Below are 23,170 nucleotides of genomic sequence, written 5' to 3' on the forward strand. Positions count from 1 at the left end.
CAGAAGCCACAGTTGCCAGGCGACCACCTACTTGGAAATACTGGTGGTGACCACAGGGACAGTCCACCGACTGATTGGGTGGTGCAACATCAAGAGTACCTGACTTCTGTCTATGCTAGTGCTAGGAGACACTTAGAAGAGGCTGTGGCATATCGTAGGCATGGTGGTCCTGACACCGTACCCATATTACCACCTGGAGCTCTAGTCTTTTTCTAGTGGGCGGTGGTACTGTGGTGGTTAAGGAGCTGGGCTAGCGTGCAGTAGCCTGAAAGTTGTCAAAAGTTGTTGTTGTTCAATTCCCGGCTTTCACTGTTATGCCCTTAAGCAAGGCACTTAACCCCAAGTTGCTCCGGGGACAATGTGATCCTTTGTAATATCGCTGACATACAGTATGTAAGTGACTTTGGTCAAGAAGTGTCTGCAAAATGTAATGTAATGTACATGTACACTCTTTTGCAAGAACAATTTTCACAGCCGCCACAAAATCCAGGATACATGGGTGTCCACCAAGTATGAAATTGTGGAGTGTCTGGATGGAATTGGCATACACTATAAGATTAGGCCGTATGGAGAGGAGGGCCCCCTTAAGACCATGCATCGCTCCGAGCTTAAACCTGTTCCTACCAGTCGAGATTCATCCAGCCCACCAGCACTGGCTGCTCCACAGCCTCATGGGGGTATCGGGAGGGAGCCAGGCCTCGGTAACACTGCAGTTAGAGACCTGTTGAGGGTAGCCATAGTCCACACCAAGACTAGTGCTTAGCATCACACTGACCAAGATGGTGTTAACTTTAGCCTTGTCCAACTGTCCCAGGCTCATTTGGAGGGCGTACCAGATTAAAGAGAGCAAATGCATATGGTTTAGTGTTTTCCCTTGAGTTATTAGTTTTTTGTATTAGTTCAGGCTGTGAAAGGGCCATCCGTGGTTTGTCTGTCTGTTTGTTTGTTTGTGACTTATATCCGTGGTTTGTCTGTTTGTGTGTACCTTATATTCTTTTGTTTGTTAATTTTGCCTACTGCTACTTAACTACCCATGCCTATGACACCTGGTGGTGTACTGTGTTGCCTGTACTCTTATAGATTATTTCCAAGACAAATTTCTGTTAAGGTAGACAACAGAATGACATGGCAGGTTAAGGAAAGCATCAAGAAAAGCAAAGATTAAGAAATCATTTTTGACATAGGCAACAAGGGAGGAGGTGTTTTTACACTTTTCAGACACTCAAAGTTTGAAAACTATGGATATTGTTTTAGAACCAACAACCTTTCTACATTATCTGTGGGTTTTGTGTGCAAAAAGTGGAATTAATTGTCAAAAAATTTGAAGAAAATGTGAAAATCACTTTTCAGACTAGATATAATCGCTTATTTTAAAACATACAGATAAAAACACTAAAGATGGATCGTGAAAATTTGAAGACAAAAAAATCTTGTTCCTTAGACTCTATATTAGCAAAATATGCAAAAATATGCAATTTTTACATGAAAATCTAGCGGTAGCCTATTTTCCAAACACAGCGTACTGCACTATGACCTTCCATGTCTGGAATAGACTTGCTGATGGTATTTTTGAAATTCCATGACCCGTTGGAACTCTGCTTTACTTTGAGGTCGGCTACGACAGCGGCTCTAGCAGCTCCGATGTAGCCGACTTTTAGTGATCTTCTTGCATGGTGTTGTATTGTTGGCTTAAGTTCACGGCTGATTTAGTTTCTAAGCATAGCCTACTAAACACATAAGTTGTAACTTTGAATTCTGTGTTAAGATCGGCTGTTTCCCACCTTGTCTACAATTCTGAGTTTTCTTTATAAACCGCTCTCTTGTATCTCTTCCTCGCTCGCTGGCTGTAGTGAAGAAAGCTCAACTATGCTGGATTTTGTATATATATAGGAAACGCCTCTATCGGTGGACCGTATCATTACAATAAGGATCCTGTTCAGATGTGGTAAAACATTTTAATGACATTTCAAAATTGATCCGTGGCCCACACTGAGTGAGGAGGAGGGCTGCATGCGGCCCGCCAGTTGCCTATCCCTGTGGTAGAGCATGCGTAGTATTGCACGAGAGAATTGCCAGAGGAAAGGTGTGATCAAACGCAATAAGTTTAGGTGACCGTTCAGGTGGAAGATGTGAATGCAGTTGATTACCAGTCAGTCACATGTTTCTCCATTGGCCTCCAGTGACTGTTGACAGTTTGTCCAATGACCCACATGCACTGAATTCAAGCCACAGTACACTGAAGACAGTAAAGCATGGTGGTGCACAATTCATGTTATGGGGATGTTTCTCTCACTGTAGTGTTGGACCTATTTATCGCACACCAGAGGTCATGGATCAGTTTCAATACATGAAAATATTTGAAGAGGTCATGTTGTCTTATGCTGAAGAGGCATGCTTGAAATGCCTTTGAAATGGGTGTTTCAACAAGGCAATGACCCAAAACACACCAGTAAGTGAGCTTGGTTTCAGACTAACAAGATTGACGTTATGGAGTGGCCAGCCCGATTCCCAGACCTCAATCCTATAGAAAACGTGTGGGGTGACATCAAAAATGCTGTTTCTGAGGCAAAACCCAGAAATGCAGAGGAATTGTGGAATGTAATTCAATCGTCCTGGGCTGGAATACCTGTTCACAGGTGCCAGTAGTTGGTCGACTCCATGCAACGTAATGTATTGTTTTGCATATATATTCAATGCAAGTAGGATTACACAATATTATCGGAACAACATCGGCAGATAACAGCTTTGTTTTGCATATATTTCATGAAAGGTTTTAATCATATTATGATTCAGGCCAGTATGCTATTCTACACTACAGCCAAGCCAGTTGAACAACTAATCAACATATTTTACCCACTAGAAATATGCGGTAATATGATACATGTTTCATTTAAACAGTCACACCAATTGTATCAAGTACTCTTAACATTTTTAAAGTTCCCAGAGATGTCATCCCAGTTATTCTCTATCCAGCTCTCAGTGGGCAGTTACAGAGGGTTTGACCTTTTGGGTTCCACATCTGACATAGTAGAGGAATAAGGGCCGAACAGCATCGTCTCTCAGGCCGTAGATCAGGGGGCTCAGGCACCGAGGCAGAATGAGAACAACAAGAAAGTTCACAACACGGAGATTTATGAACAGACTACGGCTGTTGACCATAATAAGGGCTCTCTCAAAGGTTCCATACATCAGACTGTTTAGACAAAGTACTAACTGACCAAAGTGTAGAAGGACTGTTCTCCAAGCTTTCTTAGCAGATTCTTTATCAGCTGAAGCAGATCGAGCTGCCAATATAACACTGACATAAGTAAAAATGATAATAACTGTTACTGCCACAAAGAAAAACCCAGCGAGCCCTTGAAACACATCTCTTTGCCATTGTGAAAAAGTAAACATCTCTCGAGTACAGTACATGGGGTCTTTAAAAGACAATGGATCCACTATCAGTGCATATAGAATATCTATCACAACACTTATGCAACCTAAGAACCAGATTATTGCAATTGAAATACCCGTCATTCTCTGTGTGGCCATCTCACTGTGATGTAAAGGGAAACAAATGGCCACATAGCGCTCGAGTGACATCACACCGAGGTTTAAAGGAGAAATATTCGCTGTGGTTGCTGCCAAGAAAATCAAAAATGAACAAATAAACTTAGGAATCTTCTGCCAAAATTGAAATAACATGAAAAACACAGGGGACAACACCAACTGAACGGTGTCATTACAGAGCATGTGGGCGAAGAGGATATAGCGAGGCAGCTCTCTAAACACAGGCTTACTCAAGAGAGTGTGAAACATGATGCTGTTGATGCAGATGAAAATCAGGGACACAAGCATGGTCACAACAGTTTGAATTAGTCGCTCCTTGTTAACTAAAACCTCAATGATTTGCTCAAATGCGAGTATAGTTCCTAAACTAGATTGATTAATGCTTCCCATCATTTATACACAAATACATACAGGATATACAACATACAAGAAGCTGACTTGGTCAATTAACGGAAATGATGAGTTGAGAAAGTTTGAATCCAGCCTTCATAAAGAACAAAAAAACAACAGTTATAAGAAAAGTATGTGTTAGAAAACAAAACCTCTGTAGAACAGTCAATAATAGGTAAATATCATCAAATAAAGTTTAAACATGACTTCCTAAGCTAGTCATCCTCTGAGGGCAGTCACCCCCACTGAGTCGGTGGTGCTGTGTCCAACTAATTTTTATAAGCAGCTGTGATGTCAGCATAGGTAAAATCCCAGCCTTGGTGCTCACATTTCTTTTGCTCGCGAAAGGGGTGCTCCTGACAAATCGGATACCATGAGACCAGTATTATTATCAGGGTGCGATTTGTGAAAAAATCAGAGGGGGGGATGATTTTAAATAAGTTTGTAACCCCCCCCCAAAAAAAAAAAAAAAAAAAAAAAAAAAGATAAATGAACAAACGATTCATAGCCTAGTAGTTTCATGGTTAATAATAGCCTATATTAATTTTGCCACCTTTGTAACATTTACCTTTAGCTTAGTTTTAGTTTACCATTGTGTATGATATTAAACAGCGAGTGTGCTCTTTTGGTATGATGATCAGCTCCTCTAATGGGTCTACGTTTTGACATGCATACAAATTCACCTTGTTCTTGCCCCATCTGAAATGACTCCTGAAATGACTCCTTCATCCATCCTAGCTGCCTCCATCCTTTCTGTATTTGTTGTGCAAAAAAACGTTGTATATGATGGCACTGAATTCTTGAGTTAGTGAATTGGCTAACAGTGTTTGTTGGTAACCAAATAGCCTACACATTTTGTAGGCTAATCGCTGAATAGGGTACGTGCATTCTAGAATCTCTCCTGCAGATTTGCGTTCAGTAGCCAAGTGCGTAATATTGCAAAAGTTGAAAAAATAAATGTGTTTATTGTAGCCTACAGAAAATAAATTGCCTACTATCATGCTGTCAGTTAATTGGCTACAGTGCAGTGAAGAGTTTGGAGAGTGGTAAGTTATAGGGCAACTTGGAAGTTTTATGAAAATAATTTACGAACCAGAACATATGGGCCCTGACCATGAAGCTTCTATTTCTTGCAGCTGTTAAAACACCCGCTATATAGGCCTAGTTTAAATACCCACCAACATTCGTTTTTACAGTACAGATTATTTCTGAAAATGATTTGTCTACTAGGCCTAGCCTACTGGCTGATTTATCAAACGAGTGCTTTCTCGTTCGTCCTCTGCAAATTACAGATGTTTCGGTAGAGAGCCATTGAATAAGCAATTTCTAATATGTAACACTTTTTGTGACATTCAGCAAATATCTCCTCACTTAATGTAAGTTCCTTTGGACATTAGGCCTATGTTCTACTCTATATTGGAGTTGTCCTCCATCTCAGTTGCATCAGTTTTCTGATTTTGAAGGTTCTAAAATATGACTATATGCTTCTCGTTTTCTTTCATTTGTCCAGCTAACTTTTCCATTGAAACTAGCCATTTATGATTGATTACACAGTCGACATTCTGAAATGTCCTGTGCGATCAAGGCCAAATTAACCAGTCATCACGCAGCCACTGTGTCAGCAGCGTGAGTGCTGACGGTGACGGTACGTTTCTGATATCAGATTATTATGAAGCTAGCCTACTGGGGCCTGTACTACGAAGCGGGGTTACTGGCTTATCTGGGTAACTTCGAGAGTAACTTGATCACTTGTGGCATAACTTCCCGATTAAACCGTACTACGAAAGGTGGATATGTTTTAACCTAGGTATGCTGCCATGGCAATTTACGCTTTATCTCAAACCTGCTCCGAGCAGGTTATGTTCTTGGTTAACCCGAGGTTTCCGTTAACCACACCCTTTATAAGTACCACCCATCCACTAACAATTCGATGTCGGGCGCATTCTGGATGATCCATAATGACATTGGAGCTAAAAATCGAGGGGGGCTCTTCTTCGCAGGGCGAGGGTTTTAGAGACCACCATATATAGACTATATATATATATACCCGGACGATATTCTCTATGAAGATATAGATTGTCAGCCGAAGGAATTCGTTATCTTTGTCAGATGATCTAGGAAGATGTCTCTAATGTCACCCGTCATAGCAATGCCCTTATGTGGACATTCATGTATTCCATCTAATCGGTGATGCTGAACATCTGAGCAAGAATACTGCATGTCCGAAAATAAATCGGACATAGGCCTAGCCGTATGCTAAACATCTGAGCAAGAATAGCCTACAGTAGGCCTAATAAATTAAAATTTTAACAAACTTGTTGAATTGAATGTCATATTACTGTACCCTGCACATAAAGGCTACAAATTTCCACAGCACCAGAATCCGACCGAATGCCTCCCTCAACCCCTTTCCATAATCGGCTTCCACTATTATTTGCGATGGCCAACTCCTCTGCTACTGTAAAAAACTCTGGTGCCTTACAGTAGTGTTCAAAGACACCTTTTTCTTGTTAGCTGTAAAACAGAGGCCAAGTGAAGGCTATAAGCATACTAGGCCTAGCCTACATGTTTTCATAATTAAGAAATATTAATGCAAGCTATAACTATTTAAACCTGCTATTCTGAATAATGTGTTTGTGTTTCATTTTCACCTGCTGCCATGTGCGTTTGGCAATGGTGTTGCATCTGAAATGTTCACAGGATTAGGCATACACTAAATCAGTCATTGGGGGCTACTTAAACATTCAATTATCCTTATTATTGTAATACCCACTTACAGCCCACTTCTGAATTGTGTTGCATCTGTAGGCCTTTCTATGAACTCAAAATAGGCAATTTAATTATTTCAACTCATTTCAGACATTCCGCAAGCTATTATTCCTCCGTAACACATTATTTGAAGAACATGTGGAAATAAAACTTTACTTTTAGGCATTTAGGCTATCCGATCTGCAATACGTTGCCAACAGCCTTGTCTTGCTTTGTTTGCTGCCGACGTATATTTGATTTTTGTCGTAGAGTGAGTTTTAATTCCTTGTAACTTGTCATAATAATTGTACATTCCTCGTCAGTAAAATAAGGTGATCGCGTCATCATTGAAAGTGGTGACTTGCGCTGCAACCCGCCCCTTTTATGTGAACGCGCACAAACTCCAGTTAGGTTAACCCCGGTTCAACAAATCAACTTCTTAATCAGCGTCGTAGTACCGATTAACACCACTTAAGATAACCAGGTTTTGTCAACCCCGGTTTAACAAAGTAACCCTGGGTTACATCTGGGTAGGTTAAGCTCCCTTCGTAGTACAGGCCCCTGGACTGTTCACACATTGCAGTGCTTTACTTATATGAAGTACTAGCATTAATCAATATGAGGGGCAGAGGGGGATAAATGTTGTCCCCCCCGGCGATGAAAATAAATAAGCAGAGGGAAGGATATCAAGACCAGAGGGGGGGAAATCTCCCCCATCCCCCCCTACAAATCGCACCCTGTACACATAGACACGCACGCACACACAAATCCACAGACACGCACGCACACACACGCATGCACACATATACACACACACAGGCACGCACATACTATTGGTATCGGCAATTATAACGGCCGATACATAACTACAAATTCAGTAGGATTAAAGGCAAACCAAATATTCATCATCATTTATATTGTAACAAACTGCAAGGTTGTCTCAGAATGGTTTTTATTGGTCTCATACCAAAACACACGAACCCCATTACACAGGTAACACACGGGAGGTCAATTAAACAAGCACGATACACAAACAGGGTAGTCACATACAATACACGGGGTAAACACATGAGGTACAACATAAAGAAAGACTATACAAGCTAACACATACATGACAAGGTAAACACAATTACTCTCACTAAAACTAACATCAACATTACACACACACTGCACAGCACCATGGGAGCTCACATTCGGAACCAGCTAGGCTCGGTTCACTACACAGCCCCCCAAGACACTGTGTATGTCCCCTTGACTCAAGTCTTACCCTACCTCAGTCCATGAGCCTGGCTGGGACGCGACGCTGGCGTTGTGGGCGCCCCGCTTTTGCGGCGGTGACTTCCGGGAAAGGCTGCACGGTGACCGGTGTTAGAGCCACAGCTCCATTGTCACCAAGTTCCACAGAATCAGTGTCTCCACGACCCTCAGCTGAGGCCAGGGGTCGATACTGGGCCAGTTGATCACGGTGGAGAGCCACAACTCTCCGACGCTTAATCAGTCTAAGGCAGCTTCTCTAAGACATCGCACGGCCCGACCCACTGGCTAGTGAGTTTCGGGGAAATGCCTTTCTTTCTCTCCGGGCAGTACACCCAAACTTTTTCGCCAGTCTGGAACTCCTGGCCGCGACAGCGCGTATCGTAAGCTTGCTTTTGCCGTTTTCCAGCTTCACTCATAGCCTGCCGGGCCAACTCGTGTACTCCTTTCAGTCTCTCGCGTAGCTGCTTGTAGTATTCCAGCCCTGGCTTACCTCCAATCTCCGCTTCCGGAGGCGAACCGAACACCAAGTCCCGCCCGAACATCAGAGCTTTGTGGATGCAGAGGTGTCGTTCTCGTTTTCCGGATGCCCATGCGCTGGCAAACCTCAGCAAACCTGAATTTCCTGAATTTCCCCTTGGGGATCAATAAAGTATCTATCTATCTATCTATCTATCTATCTATCTATCTATCTCAAACACCTCTGCCTCGAAATTCCGCCCTTGGTCGCTGTGGAGCTCTTCCGGTGCCCCGAACCGGCAGAACATCTGTGACCAGTCTGTCCGCTGTCGTCTGGGCGCTCTGATCTGGCACTGCATACGCCTCCGGCCACTTAGTGAAATAGTCCATAGCTACGAGCACGTAGCGATTTCCCCGCTCTGTGACTGGCAGTGGGCCCATGACATCGACGGCTACCCGACTGCGTATTGCTGCAGCGGAGCGTGTGAGCGTTGTGTGGGGCCCTTCTTCGCTGTGCTGGCGTCACAGCAGTGAACATGCAGTTCAACGTCCAGCCTGCATCCCGGCCAATAGAAGTGGCTTCTCAGCCGACGAAGAGTTTTTGCAATGCCGAAATGAGCCGCCCCCACTGCCCCATGTACCTGTTCCAGTACACAGGCTCGTAATCCAGCAGGAACCAGCAACTGGAAAATGTCAGATTGTCTATCGGGAGCTTGCCATTGTCTATACAACAGTCGTTGACGTGCTACTATTCCCGGCCACTGTGAATAAATCGCTTTGGTCTCTGGATCAAGTGCTGATACGTCAGTCCATGCCGGTCGCTGACCGGCTTCCATCCATGACCACACTCGGCCGAGTGTGACGTCCTCTGATTGCGCCTTCCGGATCTCCTCCCTCGACATTAGGTCCACCGGCGACTGCGCGTCTGTGGCCCCGGCTGCCGCTCTGCAGTGCTGCGTTGTGGCGTTGGGCTGCGGTGAGTTGTCTCCGGTCTCTCGATCACTGTAGCTGGCAGCGGAAGGCGGCGAGACGACCTTGGGGTGCTGCTGGCGAGCGTTGACTCTCTCGCTAGTGTGAAGCTGGCGAGTGGTGGCTCTCTTGTTGGCGCGGCGCTGGCGAGCGTTGAGTCTCTCGCTGGCGTGCTGCTGGCGAGCGTTGGCTCTCTCATTGGCGCGACGCTAAGGTGATGCAGCCTGTAGCCGACGAGCGGGCTCCGGTTGAGCCGCGGCCAGGCTCCTCTCCTCCCTCCAGTGGCAGTGCTGGCACTGGTTTGCTGCACACGGATGCCTGGAAAGGGCGTCCGCGTTGCCGTGAAGGCGACCCGCCCGGTGTCGAATCTCCATGTCGTAGTTCTTAAGCGCCTCCAGCCAGCGAGCCAGCTGGCCCTCTGGTTCTTTGAAGTTCAGCAGCCAGGTGAGCGATGCGTGGTCCGTTCTCTTTGCCGTAGAGGTAGGTTAGCCAACAGTTCTCTGCGGGTCACGCAGTAATTCTTCTCTGCTTGGTCCAGTGAGTGGCTGAAGTATGCGACCACCTGCTCGCCTGCTTGTGAGAGGACGGCGCCGACGCCCACGTCGCTGGTGTCGGTGTCCAGGATAAACGGCAGTCGAGGGTCAGGGAAAGCGAGCACTGGGGCCTTGCATAGCGCCCTCCGCAGCCGCTGGAATGCCGCGTCGCACCCTTGTGTCCACTCGAAGAGCTGGCCTTTGTGCGTCAATCGATGCAGCGGGCTGACGACTGTAGCAAAGTCCTGAATGAAGCGCCGGTAATATGACGCCAGGCCCGTCTCCACCTTAGCTGGGTCGGTGGCCACTTTGGCAGCCCCCACGACATGGCCCAGGAACCCGGTTTGCCTCCGGAACAGGTGGCACTTTTTCGGGTGCAGTTTGAGCCCAGCAACCCGTATGGCGTCGAACACCTTCTCCAGACGTCCTATGGCACCAGTGAAGTATGCTGCATGACACAGGATGCCGTCCAGGTAAACCACGCACCATGTTGGTGGAATGCCCGCCAGGACACGCTCCATCAGCCGCTCAAAGTTCGCTGGCCCGTTGCATAGGCCGAACGGAAGTACCCGGAACTGCCACAGCCTTTGCCCGATGGTGAACGCTGTCTTCGGCTGAGCTTCCGGGGCTAGCTCAATCTGCCAGTAGCCGCTGCGCAAGTCCAGCAAGCTAAACTAGCAGGAGCCGGCAATGCTGTCCAGCGCATCGTCAATGCGGGGGAGCGGGTAGGAGTCTTTCCAGGTCACCTGGTTTAGGCGCCTGTAGTCCACACAGAACCGCCACGAGCCGTCCTTCTTCCGGACGAGCACAGCCGGCGCAGCCCAGGGACTACTGCTTGGCTCTATCACTCCTGCCGCGTACGGTGTTCATTTTAGGACATCCTCAGACTCAGGTGTTCATTTTTCAGACAAAAAACAGCCTCCATCTTCAGACTCCCTCAAGGACTCAGGTGTCAGACTCAGAAAAACATCTGTCATTTTCAGACAAAACTGCCTCAGCTTCAGAAAACTTCTGTCATCTTCAGACAAAACTGCCTCAGCGTAAGAAAAACCTCTGTCATCCTCAGATAAAACTGCTTCAAACCAAACTGCCTCAGAAAAAAGTGGTCAGGTCTCAGAAAAAACGCTGTCAGAAAAAAAGTGGAGTCAGGTCTCAGAAAATCAGGTCTCAGAAAAAAACAGAGTCAGACGAAAAAGTCTCAAATGAAAAGTTATTGTGGGGACAGAAGAAGGCGGCGGATACAGAACGGTGAGTTTAATATTATGCTTAATACGTTATTCTGTCACTGGCAGGGTAGGAATTTCACGGCGGCGCGGCGGCCGTGTAGCCCCTGAAAATCATAGGTTTACAGGCCACGGTGGCCTTGGTGCCCCTTCTTTCAATATTCTGCTTTGTGTCCTACTAATAGCGATTTTTATTTAGCCTGCGGCCTGTCAAAATAATCTTAGCATTCACAGCGCAAATTAATTTAGTCTTTTTACACAGTGGAGAAAGTGACATCGCAAAGAAGTCGTCCAAATTCACCCATTCTTCTCAGTTGAACTACTCATGAAATAGCCTATTCATCACACAGACATCACAAGTGATGTCACATGAAAGAGCTTTTTCTCAGCTTTTAAACGATGTTAGCCGATAATTGCTGTGTTGAACGGTTCGCGAGAAAAGTAAATAATATAATTCAATTTAATCATACATTCTACTGAAGGTTTTGCGTCCATGATCTCCCTACCCATTCATCTCGGTGGAATACTTTACGAACACTTCTTTTAACACATGACAAACCACATATCAGAATAAACAGCAGACCTTACCGAACATAAAGGTGTAAAGCAGTCCCCTGTACAGTTAGCCGTTCCAGTTTTGAATTTGCAGTAAATTTCGACATGCATTGATGTCTCCAAATTTGGGCTTTAAGTTTTACAATGTGTTTAAATTGTTCCACATGATTTCATAACGGGCCAAATAAAAAAATAAATGTTACAAATATAAGCCTAGATATTGGTAAATCAGAGGACGGCTGACTAAGAGTTTATGAAAGTAGCCTGATCACAAAATGCTAAGCATGCATCTAGGCTATTTGAGTTTCTTAAAGATGAGCTGTGCTTAAATTTAAATTGTTCAATACATGATTTCATAGCAGGACAAATATAAAATAAATGTTATATATAGCCTAGATATCTGTTTTTATTAGATGATCAGATGATTTACAGTTATATGTAATATGTCATGTTTCATGTTTTTGTAATGTTTCATACAATGATGCAGGTCTACTGCAGTGAATAGGCTAAATACAACTTTGATAATTTTATAGCCTACTACTGTATAGTTAACTTTGGCCTTGGTGCCCATGTGGCCTTTGTGCCCCCCACCAAATATGCCCAACTGAAGGCCAATTGGCCTTGCCCCCAGAATGGTGAAATTCCAAGCCTGGTCACTGGCATGTTATATTTGGTGCTTGGTTAGATGTAGTAAAAAAATTATAAGTAAAGGTAGAAAGTGATCCAATGGTATACGCATTGTAGGAAATCCATGGATGTAACTTAGCTAACCTCCTTAGCTAGTAACATTAGCAGCTGCTGTAAGGCACACACGAGTAAGCTTCGTACTACATACAGCAAAATAATTTGTTTTTTTAAGAGGGGATTACGGTACATTCAATGAGCTAGGGAAAAGTGGGTTAAACATTTTTCCACCACGAAAGTCCAGATCGACACCTGGACCATTATTTCTTACTTTGCTAACCGTTTCCCAGTTGTACACTACCTACCAGTAAGAAACCTGCATCATTATCATCACATCATTATTCCCAAACCCCCATAAAGACAAATGCGCTATGTCATGATGTAATACCATATAATACCATTATGATAATACATGAAATAGCAGGTACATTTCTCTAAATAAGTTAAGATAACATCTCATATCAAATGAATTCAACAACGCTGCAGTTATTGTCCCCTGGGGATTACATTTCAAGTACCTGTCTATCTTTATGTCTGTCTATTATTGTTGTGCAATGACAATGACAACTGCTGTTTTATAATGGTATTATATGGTATTACATCATGGCATAGCACATTTGTCTTTATTTAATACTTAATACTTTTCTGAGACCTGATTTTCTGAGACCTGACTCCACTTTTTCTGACAGCGTTTTTTCTGAGACCTGACTCCACTTTTTCTGAGGCAGATTGGTGTGAAGCAGTTTTATCTGAGGATGACAGAGGTTTTTCTTACGCTGAGACAGTTTTGTCTGAAAATGACAGATGTTTTTCTTAGTCTGACACCTGAGTCTGGTTTTTCTGACGCTGAGGCAGTTTTGTCTGAAGATGACCGATGTTTTTCTGAGTCTGAGGATGTCCTAAAATGAACACCGTAGCCGCGGCCTTTTCCTTGATCTTTTCTTCAGCTGCTTGTCGTTTGGCGAACGGTAAGCGATGAGGCTGAAGTCGGATGGGCCGGGCATTTCCGGTATCGATATCGTGTTGGACCAGGCTCGTTCGGGTGAGTTAATTTACGGCTCTACAGGTCTTTACAGAGGGCCGCGCTCTCTGAGCGGAGAGTGGTGTTTGCTCAACCCGCTCTCTTGGCTCCTCCCTGGTGGGCGTGAGCTGAGCAGTGGCGGGCTCAGCAAGCGGACCTGGATGAGACCTGTTGTTTTTGCGGGCTTGTGTGAGGAGGGGCGGAGTCTGGTATGACGAGTACTCTTTGCGAGTTCGCTTCCTTCGGGCTTGTGTGGAGCGAGTTGGAGAGTTCTTCGTCGCGCCAGCTCTCCGCACTTCATGCTCTGTTTTCCCCGCCGTGTGCAACACTACGCTGCTCGTCCCCAAGTGTAGTGTGAACCGGGAAATGTCCACCACAGCCCCCTATTTCTCTAGCACGTCCAGGCCGAGAATGCAATCATCCTGAATGCTAGCCAACCAAAGCTGGCGGCTCGCCGCCTCACCGTTGATGCACACGCACACCCCTTTTTGTCCATACAGTTCCGCTCGCTCTCCGGTAACTTTTGTGATGCGCGTATTTGTATTTTCCCAGCCTCTGGGTATGGCTACCAGCGTGCCGGGTAAGAGACCGGGGCGCACAAGCGAGATGGTGGAGCCAGTATCGATCAAGGCGGGACACCGAGTCCCGTCTAGCGTGCAGTCCACATACAGTCCTCTGGTTTGGCCAAGCCGGCCCAGCCGTATGCAATCCATAGCCCCTCCTGCCGTGCCACCTTCTTCTAGTAACTGGGGCGCGAGCATGAGGGGTGCCGGGACTGGGCAGTACCATGTGTCCCGGCTCGCCACACCGGTTGCATCCGTCTCCGCTGGCCGGCCTCTTCCACTCGCGTGGGCGGCGTTGTGGTGGCTGTGCCGTGGTCTGCTGCGTCACCTCCAGTTCCTCCCCGTCTTCCTCCATCGATGTCTGGCGTACGCAATGCCTCGACTCCGTTGTGCGGAAGATGTTTTCCACCCATTCGGCCTCCCACGGGCCGGACAATAACTGGGGCCAGGCGAAGGTGTTCTTTTAGCCGCTCTGGGTGGATGCCTTGCACGAACGCTTCCAGTGCCACCTCTTCATGTAGACTCTGGCTGTACGTTGGGTAGCCCCGTCGGGCATATAGCTGCAGGTCAGCCGCGAACTTGCCCAGTCTCTCGTCCTTGTGTCGCCGTCTGGAAGCGAGTTGTTCTCGGGCATCGCTGATGAAGATTCTCTGACCGAATCGTCGTTGCAGAGCTGCTTCGATTGCGGTCCAGCTTGCTTGCTCCGCCGGTGGCAGGTCTTCTAATACTTGTAGCGCTTCCCCCTCCAGAGCCAACGCCACCTGTACGCCCGTTCTCTCTGCCAACCAGCCATTCAGCTCGGCTGAAAATAAGAATATAAACATAAAGAAAGACTATACAAGCTAACACATACATGACAAGGTAAACGCAATTACTCTCACTAAAACTAACATCAACATTACACACACACATACACTGCACAGCACCATGGGAGCTCACATTCGTAACCAGCTAGGCTCGGTTCACTAGCCTAGAAATCTAGACGTACCCTAGCGGTAGGGCTAGTCTAGCAACTCTCCGTTGGCTTGTGAGCTCGAAAAATTAAACTTCTATCAGGCCAATCAAATCGTGTATAGAGTCGTTAGGCGGGCTTAACGTAATGATTGATGGCAGAATTGCAACGGTTTGGCTTGAATTCCCTGCTACTTGAAAACAAATAAGATGGATGTTGCTGTTGGCGAACAGTGTGACATGAGTTAAAGGAGAATTCCGGTGTGATATTGACCTAAAGTGTGTTGAAACATGATACCGAGTGTGAACGTATGTCTCATAGCCCATCTCGGCTTGTCCCCTGCACTCCAAAATCTGGCGCTAGTTAGCCGATGCTACCAACAGCTTTTTCAATGGTTTTGGCATCGGGCTAGCCATGCAAATAAATCACTGTTTTACACCATTTACGAGGCTCAATATATCTCCACACTTCATTGGTAGACTTCCGAGGGCCCTGACATTTAAAACGAGACATTGAGAACTTTGAAAAAGCACTGGTAGTTTACTTACAAGACGATTTATACAGACAGTATCTTCACGAAGTTTAGCGTTTGCAGCCATCTTGAATTTAGTCACGATAAGTCGAGCGACGAGTAAGAATGAACAGGTATGATAATCCATTCCAAAAATAATTCCGTGGAAATGCAAGGATTCCAGTTGCTGCTACTGGAAAAAACTGGAATCCATGCTGTCCTATTGCGTGCAGAGGGAATTTGAATTTGATTTCCCGCCCCAGGCTATCGGTTCACTACTTTATGCTGCATTTCCAGCATTGGCGTTACATAGTTTGTCCACCAGATGGCAAAGCAGCAAGATGTAACTTTGTTGGAAGTTAATCTAAAGTGGGTTGGAAAAACAATAGACACTTCCTACAAGGACAACACTGTAGTTTACCGCAGAGAATGTCTAATAAGGATAGGATGATTTTCACATGAAATGTAATTCCTTTTTCTTCTTGAAGCTGAAATAAATCTGAGAATGTTTATCGGACACGCTTGGTTTTTACTGCCGGTACGTAAATCTTAATATCAATATCCTAGAACCTAGGTAATATAATGTTACCGTTAGCATTGGTTGAGTGATGGAGGCCAATTTGATTCATTTGTAGAAAACCATAAATGCGGTTACAGCCTACCAAGCAAATTGATAACAGCACTGTAATTGTATCTTTCGACTGTCATCTCATTCTTTTCTGACCATAACCTACTAACAGGAGCTAAGTGAGTTAGCCACAACGTTCGCTAACGCGATGGTTTTCTAATGGAAAATATTCCTGAAAGATAACCTGTCTATGATGTAAACACCGGGCTGGGACATTTCTGCTTGCTAAATAGTTTTTTCTGCTGTTGATTTGCCTTGGTGGCCCTATCAGTGTAAAGTGTTGCATTAAGACCACAAAAAGTCTCAAAAAGCATCTGAGCTAACGTTCATTCCCAAACACCCAGGCTACTTCAATCCTCTATTTTCAAAGGTGTTACAAAAGGAAGAGCATGGCTCATAGTAAAATAACTAGGGCTGAGAGGACGTAATACTACATAAATTCGTCAAAGTGAAATTTGTGTCAACTCGCCGCCATGTAGATTTATTAACGCACCCGTAATGATCTACATCTCCAAAACCAAATATTTTAGAGCGCACTTTGAGAGATGTATCCAGGGCAGGGCAGTATATTTGTTGTAGGGCAGGGCTGTACACATATTTGTTGCACATGCTACAAAAATCATTCTGTGCAATGGATGATTTACCAACGTTACATCGGTCCGATACAGTTTTGCCTATGGCTACAGTACATGCGTGAGACTGAGACGCCTGTTGACTTGTTTGAAGTGCGTGCAGGGTGTGAGAGGGGAATGGATGTGCTTTATTCCAGCTTGGTAGTTGTAGTCTGTGCGATTAGAAAGCATGTGTGTGTGAAGTATCCAAACAATGATAACACTTTCATTGTGGCTGCTTTAGCCACAGACCTTCAGCTACTGTATAGTGGGTTCCAATTTAGAAGTGGCCACTTCATTCGCGCTTTCCGTATTCACGGAGCTGTGTGAAATGTATTACAACTTTTCGCCACGTTGTGGCAGCTTAAGTCCGCTTGATACTGTAAGGCTTAAGCCGTTGGTTTCCAAAAGAGATTTTATTTGTGTCGCCAGCATAGCCTATTGACAATTTGTGTTGTAAATAGGCCTAGCTTACCTTATGTAGCTTAGGAAAGCTAACAGCTTTCTATTAGGATCTAGTTTGTTAAATCTTTACACTCCCCCCCTCCCTATTTTGAGTTTTTGCTCGAAATTGCACACCGCCTACTAACAATGGCCCTGTTTCCACATACTTTGACTTATATTCAAGTGCTTGACCTCTTTTGAAAGCAGAGGCCTAGTAGATTATTTTGGTACCAATAGATTGACTGTGTGATGAACTGTCAGAAAGTGGCAAAGGGTAGAATGATTTTAGGCGGTTTTGTACATCTCTAGAAATTACCACATTCTGCCCTTCTGGGTCATTTATTTTGTCTTGGAAACACAACTGAGGCCCACTACCAGGTCTTGTGAGTCTGTATCTCAAAGTAGATCAATATAGGCTGAAATATGAGTACTTTAGACCATTATTTGCCAAGATATGCTCATGCGTTTTGTAAAATGCCCTATGGAAACTCCCCATACTTCTGGCTACCCAAAATGCATAAGACAATAAAACGCTTAATGTGTGGTAACCTTTTGGTGTAGAAGCATAATCCTGGTCTCAAATGAAAGGTAACACTTTGAGGTTTCTTGTAGACTATTTGGAATGTATGTCAGGGGTTCTGATATAGAAGGACTACACAAAATATGGAATGATTACACAAATGTCTCTATTTTTGTATTTTCTTTGTTGGTTAAATGGGTGTGTATAAGATGGACTATACATCTGCACAACTAATATTGGATAAAACATGAATGTTCAATTTCTAGGGATTCCTGTAAATATTTCAATACAAAATATGCTGTATCTACTTATTGCTAAAGGGATATACACTGCAGCTAGAAAGTAGGGAGGCACAAAAGGCGAAGGGGGGGGGCATTTTTGATCAAATTTAATTGAGACATAGTCAGATTAATCTGACAATGTAAAGCACTATACAGATTGTACATGAAAAATGTTGTCATATATGGATTTTCAAGAGAACTCCCTCTATGCATTTTTGCATTTAGAATAGCTCTGAAACTGGGGGGCGAACACGTCGCAGAGGGGACACCAGAGTGTGGATATCTCAATCGCAAAATTAAACAATATCGAGCGCCTACCATGGACCAGGCTGGGTGAACCCATCCTGATAAGTCAGCCTATATTTGCACGAACAATAACAGACAACAGCTCTTCAACTTGGCCCGTTAAAATGTGTATGAACAGTCTAGCGACGCATTTCATGAAGGCTCTTTTGGACATGTCAGTTATTTGCACCACTGGTTAGATGTAAAACTGCATTTCGTTTCAGACTACTGGTATTTAATTTGTGCATTGACAATAAAGTATCATATGAACTAAAGATGACTAAAATCTTGCATATGTAGAAGAAGAAACATTCACAAAAAATCCATGGCATGACCTTTCTTCTTGATAGCTGTTGAAAACTGCATGGAACTGACAGGGATTGTTTTGTTTATTAATAAATAAATAAATAAAACATTATGCTGATATGATACTTTCTGCTTTTTCCAAATACAATGTAGCCTACAGGTGTATATGACCTTTCATCAATCCAGTTGCAATGGATGAACTGTGATGAACTGCCCTACTTGTGATAGTTTAGAGATTTTAAAGGTTTTATAACAATGCTACAACTTTTTTGGCTAGTGCTACAAATCTATTCACCTTTGCAGTGCCAGTAGGCTACTTCCTGTGCGGTCCACACACACACAGGCATACCAAACAAGCATACACAAAAGTTTCAAGAGTGGGGGATGGAGTAAAAGATGGAGACAAATTGATTAGTGTGATTTATTTTTACGGAACGGATGTACAGGACTGATCGGCGGTCATATTTTGTACCGCTATACGGTACATCTAGTTATTATTATTATGACCGTTTAGTCAGAGTTTTGGTAACGCTTTAGAATAACATGTGCTTATTAGGTATTAACAGTGCATAATAAGCAGTTAACAATTCATTACTAACAGCTACTGTAGTTAACTGTTGTTATCCTTTAATAATTAGTGCTGTCAAACGATTACAATTTTTAATCAAGATTAATTGCTGAATTCCTATAGTTAATCACAATTAATCACATATTTTATCATATGATTACAATTCTATTATTTTGCATTTCTGAACTTTCCAGGAGTCCATATTAACAATAAAGCAATTGTTGTGTATCTTGATTGGGATTCAAATGAAAGCAAAGCAAGTTTCTTTATTAACTGAACTTTAAGACGTAGGTCTATTTGATTATTTCAAATCAAATTTCAAAAGATGTGCAGCAGACCTGAGGCACACAATATATTCTTCAGAAATATAGCTGATATAAACTGAAATAAATGCTACTGCAGAAGTGTATGCACAAAATGTAGGCATACACACATTATAAAGGGCATAACAAACAGAAAATATTATATTCATACTATATTCATTATCTTTGAGTTCAGTTGAAAATAAGGAACTTTTCAACATGAGTGCATTGCCATTTTATAGGCCTACAGTCTATGGTGCACTGTCACTTGCCACACACATCAACGCCGAAGTTTTTAGCAGGCAAACACTGGATGAACAATGGATTTTATGGAGCAGCGTCGACCAAATATAACTGAATAGTGATTTACACGGCGGCAAAGTGCGATGCTGGTGTGCGGAGTTGTATTGAAAAGAATGAAATCTAATGTAAATGAACGTCGAAAGCAGAGTGCATCGCAAATAGTAGCAGCCAAAGAGGAATGTTGATAACAGAACGGTGAAAAAATCTTTGGCGGCACACAACTAATGCGTCAGCCTAGGCTACTACTCTTTGGCCGGCTCATAAGCCCAACCAAGTGTGTGCAGCATGCCTTTACGTAGCCTACTACCGGCACATCGTCATAAAGATACATTTAATCTGCATCACGCCCCATTTTAGCAGAAAACACGTTAACATTATATCATTGATTCCAATGGGAAAGACAGCTAGTAATCACATGTTACATAATATGTTACATATTATCCAATGCCAAACGGTTAGCTTGCTAGCTAGCTAACTGTGGAACTTCATTATAACATAGCCAATTATCTCACCTAGTTGTAGGAAATAGGCTACGTTCATATTACAAGTGATAGAATGAATGTGTGACTTATGTTTAGTTGATGTTATGACATGTAAAGTTAAGCTTGCTGAACTTAACTAGAAAATGTAATTCCAGGGAATTACGAGTGCATGAAAATGAAGCTAGGACAGACATAGCATAGCTTAATAAAAACTTTATAGTTTAGACGTAGACAGTTTACAAGTTGAATGTAGATAGTTTAACAGTTGTTAATAGACAGATAGTTTAATGAATGTTGAAAGTTTAAAAGTTTTATGTAGATAGTTTAAAGGTTGTTGACATACTGATAGTTTAATGCGTGTTGGTAGACAAATAGTTTAAAGGCTCTATATAGGTAGATAGTTGACGATAACTGACAGTTGGAATGGCTCTAATGTTTGCTAGCAGTTATGCTAACAAAGCTAATTATTTTGACCAAGTTACTTAGTTAACTTAGCTCATGTTTTCTAGCAGTTTTGAAAAAAAATGCTAACTATGCTAACCATGTGACTTAGCTAATCATTTTTAGCAGTTATGCTAAAATGCTAACAATGCTAATCACGTTACTTAGCTAATCATTTGTAGCAGTTTTACTAAAAATGCTAACTGCTAACTATGCTAACCATGTGACTCAGTAACAGTTATAGTAACAGTTGATAACAGTTGAACAGTTAAAAAGTTGGATAGTTTAAAGGGACTTTTATTTTGAAACAGTTGTGGGCACAGGAAGCAGTTGAACAGGATCTGCCGTCTTAACACAGCCATATTGTATGCTTAAAGACTGAGACAGTGGCTCCAGGTGGCCTGAACACCTGACATAGGATTCTAATTGCTCTATTGTGATGTCATAATCTAATGTTAAGTCAATGGGGAAATTTTCACAAGTCACATAAGTAAGACCTACGCAACGCAGTTTGAATGAAGTTTCTAAGTTAAACGGTTGAAGCTGTATTAAACGCACAAAAAGCGTCAGCGGAGTAATAATAAGAAAACGTCGGAGAAAAGTAGAGTGCATTTTCATGCACTCTAATTATAGTCAGCCACGGGCAGTTTGACTGTGCCTATCGATACATTCGTGACACTCCTGTTAGTAAACTGGAAAGAGCAAACATAGGAACATGGTCACATTAATCCCATAAACACACAGATAACTCTTACACCAACCTTATTTTGTGCCTTTTATTCACGTTTGTTTCAAGATTTAGTAAGTATACTATATACCCTTTTCGCTCCCCACTTTGATGCAGCATAGGTTTCCATTATATCAGTCATCTTTCCCCTAAAAGGGGGCGTGTACGTGCAGCACATACAACGTTCCATTCCATTCGTCAATGCATATTATTTAGTTTCCGTTCTAGCTAGATCCGGTGTGGTGTTGTAGTTGTTCTAATGTTACTAGTTGTTGCAACAACATGTGAAAAAACGACAAATAGGTTTACGTTAACGCCGTTAATAACGCGTTTAACTGACAGCACTAATATTAATGTTTGCATTTAAAATTAACTCAGTTACATAAATGTACTTTTTACTCACACTTCCACAGGAATAGGCATAGATCTACAGTACCGTACTCTATTGTTTCAGGATTTCATGAATTGATGAAACCGATAGTCTTAATTTGTTTTGCAAGCATTTAATGAATGGTTTTAATTATAATGTGGTTCCAGCATGCCATTCAACAGGCAAGCCAGAATAATAACTTAACAACATATTTTTTGTTGAAATATGCTACAAACATGTTACAAGTTTTATTTCAATTCAGTTACTTCATGTCGACTTCATCACATGCTCTTTAAGTTGTTAAGCTCCAGCTGCTGACTGAAGAATGTAGTCTAATCCAGCCCAACTCTTTCAGTGTGCAATTACAGAGGGCTTGACCTTTTGGGTTCCACACCTGACATAGTAGAGGAATAAGGGCCGAACAAGATCGTCTCTCAGGCCGTAGATCAGGGGGCTCAGGCAGCGAGGCAGAATGAGAACAAATAGAAAGTTCACAACACGGAGATTTATGAACATACGACGATCACTGGCCATCATTATAAGGGATCTCTCAAAGGTTCCAAACAACAGGCTGTTGAGACACAGCACTAACTGGCCAAAGTGCAGTAGGACTGTTCTCCAAGCTTTCTTAGCAGACTCTTTATCCGCTGAGGCAGATCGAGCTGCAAGTATAACACTGACATATGTGAATAATATAATGCCTGTTACCGCCACAAAGAAAAACCCACTGAGCCCCTGAAACAAATCGTTTTGCCACTGTGAAAAAATAAACATTTCTCGAGCACAGAACATAGTACCTTTAAAAGATGATGGATCCACTATCAGTGCATATAAAATATATATCACGGCATTTATGCTACCTAGGAGCCAGATAATGAGAATTGATATACCCGTCATTCTCTGTGTGGCCATCTCACTGTGATGTAAAGGGAAACAAATGGCCACATAGCGCTCGAGAGACATCACACCGAGGTTTAAAGGAGCAATATTTAACTTGGTTGAAAATCAAAATTGAACAAACAGTCTTAGGAATCCTCTGCCAATATAAAACTAACATAAACCAACCGAACCAACTGAACGGTGTCATTACAGAGCATGTGGGCAAAGAGGATATAGCGAGGCAGCTCTCTAAACACAGGCTTACTCATGAGAGTGTGAAACATGATACTGATGCAGGTGAAAAGCATGGACATGACAATGGTCACAACAATTTGAATAAGTTTCTCCTGATTTATACCTTCAAATGTTGGCTGAAAAAAGAGTAAAGTGCCTTCACCGGTTTGATTATTGCTTGCCATCATGTAACAAACTCTTGAATGCTTGAATTTCCCCTTGGGGATCAATAAAGTATCTATCTATCTATCTATCTATCTATCTATCTATCAAACACATACAGCATACACAACATACAAGAAGCTGACAGCATACAGTAGTGATCAATGAAATTAAAAGTTGAAGAGATATGTACAAACGTAAAAAGTAAAAAAC

At 43.1% G+C, this 23,170-nt stretch overlaps 1 protein-coding gene and 1 pseudogene across 1 annotated transcript; both read right to left on the reverse strand.

Moving 5' to 3' along the window:
- Positions 1 to 2,976: 2,976 nt before the first annotated feature.
- LOC125285274 (odorant receptor 131-2-like) lies at positions 2,977 to 3,942 on the reverse strand. Its single transcript, XM_048229643.1, has one exon. The coding sequence runs from the start codon at positions 3,940 to 3,942 to the stop codon at positions 2,977 to 2,979; it is 966 nt and encodes a 321-aa protein (XP_048085600.1).
- An 18,091-nt stretch (positions 3,943 to 22,033) lies between these two features.
- On the reverse strand, positions 22,034 to 22,845 carry LOC125291280 (annotated as a pseudogene).
- Positions 22,846 to 23,170: the final 325 nt, after the last annotated feature.

This window comes from Alosa alosa, chromosome 2 (assembly GCF_017589495.1).
Source record: "Alosa alosa isolate M-15738 ecotype Scorff River chromosome 2, AALO_Geno_1.1, whole genome shotgun sequence".
Lineage (NCBI taxonomy): Eukaryota > Metazoa > Chordata > Actinopteri > Clupeiformes > Clupeidae > Alosa > Alosa alosa.

Excerpts from the sequence above, each read along its gene's own strand:
- LOC125285274 (XM_048229643.1), bottom strand. The coding sequence starts at position 3,942 with ATGGGAAGCATTAATCAATCTAGTTTAGGAACTATACTCGCATTTGAG.